This window comes from Adiantum capillus-veneris, chromosome 5 (assembly GCF_014529385.1).
Source record: "Adiantum capillus-veneris isolate H3 chromosome 5, ASM1452938v2, whole genome shotgun sequence".
In the NCBI taxonomy this organism is placed as follows: Eukaryota; Viridiplantae; Streptophyta; class Polypodiopsida; order Polypodiales; family Pteridaceae; genus Adiantum; species Adiantum capillus-veneris.
The window spans coordinates 97,260,037-97,264,403 of NC_140935.1; the positions used below are offsets into that span (position 1 = coordinate 97,260,037).

General features: G+C 40.7%; 1 protein-coding gene across 1 annotated transcript; it reads right to left on the reverse strand.

Annotated features, from left to right (window-relative positions):
• Positions 1-2,987: 2,987 nt before the first annotated feature.
• Positions 2,988-4,115, reverse strand: LOC147457786 (uncharacterized). Its single transcript, XM_086513661.1, has one exon. It carries the CDS (start codon positions 4,095-4,097, stop codon positions 3,453-3,455), a length of 645 nt encoding a protein of 214 aa, XP_086369787.1. The 5' UTR covers positions 4,098-4,115; the 3' UTR covers positions 2,988-3,452.
• Positions 4,116-4,367: the final 252 nt, after the last annotated feature.

Here is a 4,367-nt window from a genome sequence, read left to right on the forward strand (position 1 = left end):
GTCTTGTGGGTGACTATTTTGGGTCTATTATCTACCCTTGTACTTTTTTTTAAAAGTGAATCAAGTACAATATGGTTGATGGGTGGCAAGGCATTCAATGCCCTGCCACCAAAAAACAAATTCTCTCGGGCGTCGCTATAAGCGTCGCTATTTATGGCTCTGTAGCATCGCTATGAGTGTCGCTATAGTCTTCTGTGTAAACGTCGCTATACGCGTCGCTATATAGCAACGCTCTCGTAGCGACGCTCGTAGCGAGGGTTTTAGAGACGCCGAGGGTTATAAAAACCCAGTGTATTTCCGTCGCTAACAGGGTCACAAGAGCACACAACCTCTTGTAGTGCATTATGATGCTACAATGGACAAACACGAAATCATCTCTCACACAATGAGGATGCTACATCAAAATTGAACCTCATCAACAAATTCAACGATAAATGGAGACAACAATCCCATCAACAACCAATCAAAACCTTCCATTGCCTCCACACACAATTCTCACCAATACCTGAGGACATGCACTAAAATCAGAAGAGGGAAATGTTAAGTGAGATGACGTCAGTTAACAGGATCCGCTAAAGATTAAAGCCTTATGAATGCACATCAAAGATGAATATGACAAAGCAGTGAAGTTTGGAGTTACACACTTTTCACATTCCTCCAAAATAGCCATGTATTGTAATTTTCCAATTTATTTAGCCATTGTGATAATTGTAACGTGTTATGGGCTCAAAAAGAGTTCCAAGATGTAAAGAATAGGTCAGCTAGTATACGTAGGTTGCAGATACATTAAGTTATGGAGCCTCAAAGGTCTTGGACATCGGTACATTACACATTTTAAAACTTGGCTAAGGTATAAAAGCCAACTTTGTAAAGTTTTGATTAAGTTTTGGATAAGAAATACACAACATGAGCTAACGGTGCTCACTTCTCTTCTTTTTATGCATCCATCTCCCTTGTCGATTGTCACATTGCAATGGCGTCTGTTGTGTTGCAACCACACGTAAGAGCTCTAGCATTGACATAAACATATCATGGTAAATCGTAGCTTATGGCGTCGCCAACCTGTGGCCTAATTTCATCATAAGTAAGAATTTAAGCTAGAAAATCACAAAGTAAACATAGGTGGGGTATTGGGGCATCATTGCTAAGCATTTAGATCATTTGGGATAAAAAATGACTAGGTCAAAATCTCACTATTGTTAATAATCGCATTTTTTGAAACTCATTGAAAGTGAAATTTGAGACCCTAAGCATGTGTGATTAGGTCTTATATACTTGTTCTAGAAGTTTCATAACATTAGGATGTTATTTGATGCTGTAATGATCATGGGTTTTATATATGGGAGTAAATGCTACAATGTACTATTAGTGTGATCTATGTGAAGGTGAATGCATGGTTGTTGTCATGTACATACCCTACTAGGGAGCTATGGCCTAATAGGTGGCGCCATTGTGAGTTTTCTATTGGAAAGGAGCTACTACAGATGAAGGGAGATACATACATACACTAGATGAGATCCATGAAAGCTTGAAGAACACACACATAGTAAGCAAAACTCATGACTTATTATTTTGATTAATGAGAAGTGTATTTTTATAGGCCCTATTACAAGACCAAATAAGAGGCTATATCTTAGCTTATATCAAAGGAATCCAACCAATATCTTCCAAATCTAGGAGTATATCTAGCTAGAGACTCTACCTATACACCTAAAGAGGCTCTACCTACATATCTAAATAGGTAAATTAAATCTACTTAGCTAGACTAAGGTAGTCCCAAAGAAGGGTAGTACCAACAATTTCTCACTTTAAGACATGTTTATCATGCTTTTAGAATGTTCATATATTAAGGGCATCATGATGGCACACTCTTGTCTAAAAAGTTTGATGTGGGTGATCACTTTTCAAAAATAGTAGGTGACATACACAACCATCAAACGCATGAAAAGTGAAAAAACAATGTTTAGCATAAAGATTGAGATCAAGCCAACTTTTTATGCTCAAAACCGGTCATTTTTGGGTGAAAATTGCAAAAAAGGTCATAAACTGGTCAAAATTTGTTGGATTAAAAGTGGCTTAAAATTCCACATCATTGACGGTTTCATGATTTTAAGAAAGGGAGGAGCTTGCTTTTGACTAATTACGAGTAGTGGATTGCATCTATCCAATTTGGGTTGGGGCTCCATGAAACCATCACAACGTGTGAGTTTTAATTTGTCTTGGCCTTGTGCACAAGTAGAGCTTCCATGGCTCTGAGTTTAAGTTCTTTTGTATGAGTGGAGCTTTCAATATGGCCCTTATCATGTCTCTCTTTTGAACAAGTTGTGTTTCTTGTTACAAACCTCTCACAATGAGAGGCCAAGTACCTCTTTGCATACTACGAGCTTCATGACAAAAGGTTCACTCATGTATTGTGTTCTAGTGTCACATTACTCCTTCCTCTCCCCCTTTCCCAATTTTTTTTTTTATAATACGAGCTCAATTTTGAAATCTATCCAAGTTAGGTTTCTATTGCAAGGCCCTATAAATGGAAATTTTCAAGCACAAAAGAGGCTCATATCTTGCATCATTGCACTTGAAACGTGGTTTGAAATATAGATTCATAAAGTGCTATGTATAATGTCTCCATGCAAGCATGACCATTCAGATAAAGAGTTCAAGGTCCTTTATTGCTTTTCTTCTTTGTTTCAACCCTAAAGGAAGTGACAATGAGACATAAGGATGTTAACAGACATACACATACTTCAGAGATATAAAAGCAAAAGGCAATGAGGAGGAAATGGGTGTGGCCTAAATATATTGAGAGAAACATCGATGGGTATTCCAAATTGGAAGCCTTTTGCTAGCTCTACTTCAGTTAAGCTACTTGTAAGACTCCAAAAGTATGTCGAACGACAAATTAAATCATTCTCCATCGTATGAGAGCATGGGGATAAATTGATGTAGTGCTTGCTTCATGACGATTCTACACAAAGCATAAGAATTACATGTGGCATAAGGGGTTATAGTTTGGGCACCCTTTCCAAATGGGCAATAACAGCTCCCATACAACTCTAGAGATGGTAAGAAATGTGGTGACTTGGGCAAAATCCTGAGAGCACTTCAAGCAACAAGAGCGATGGGAAAATGAGGTCTCAAAATGGTCCATTGATGGCCAAAAGAACACATTGCCATAGTCGGAGTACTCCATATCTAGATGGAATTGCATACTTACGGTTTCTATGGACCTGTCTAGTTTCTGCATGAAAACATTGTACAAGCTTGATTCTGTATTGTACAAAGTCGTTGCACTTACTCTTGCTCGGTAACGAACACGGGGACCAAATTTCAATGTGCCATTGAACCCAACATACCGAAATAGCTACATATGTTCAAGGTATTCAAGAGGCCCATTGGCTTTGTTTGATTTGCAAGATCGGCTATAATCCTTGAACGATGAGGCGGCCTGTCATTCAGTGGGCTGTAAGGAAATGACAACCAAAACAATTAGCAAGAAATGTAAAGAGCCCATTTGCATGCTTTTTCTGGCTGATGAAGGTTTGCATGTGCTCGTCCTGTTGCAGATATTGCTGCGTGAAAAGCTGCCTACAAGTAGGTGGCCGTTCCTCCTCAACATGCTGACCATTATTATAAGCGCTTCCCCCTCTCTGATCAACCCCATCCTCTTCTGCAAAAACCCTAGTCCTTCCTGTGTCGCGATGGTGTGAAACGTTAATTGGTTTTTTCCTGCAAGCCTGAAGCGCCATGAGAAAGGGGTCATCCTCTATTCTGGCAAGGGTTCCCAGGCTGTCGACAAGACGCTTGGAGCTAATGGGGGGAGGCGCGGGATAGACGGAGCTGAAGCTGGGCGTTTTGGCGAGAGGACCCTGGATTTCGTGCGCCTGCAAGCAAGGGGGCTTGCAGAGAGGGAAGATGATGGTCGAGGGGTGCAGGGCTTGTGGGCGAGATGGAGCTGTCGCGGTGCCGCTGCTGCATTGTAAGTGCTGCGTTTTGGGCAGCCCCGGCTTCTCCTCCCATGCGAAAGGAACACTGCAGGCAAGGCTTTGATCTAGGCCTAGTACTGCTGGTGGCGGTGGTGGTAAGCTCTCTATTTGCATGTCGTTCGCTTACTTGGTCAAGTCACTACTGAAGTACTCACTACTCACCCATGTGAAACATTTTGAGCTCATGTACAACGAACATCAAGCATGTGCTCTTTCTATTTCTCTGAGATTTCTTGCAGCCCCTTGTTGGTGTGGTTCAATTAATCCTCACCATCCCTTGGTGGTGTTGCTTCAATTAATCCCAAGTTTAAGAGCCACAAATCTTGGGAAAATATTGAAAGGTCCAATTTGAGTGCGACAGTAGTTTAAAGCTAGAGACATGAT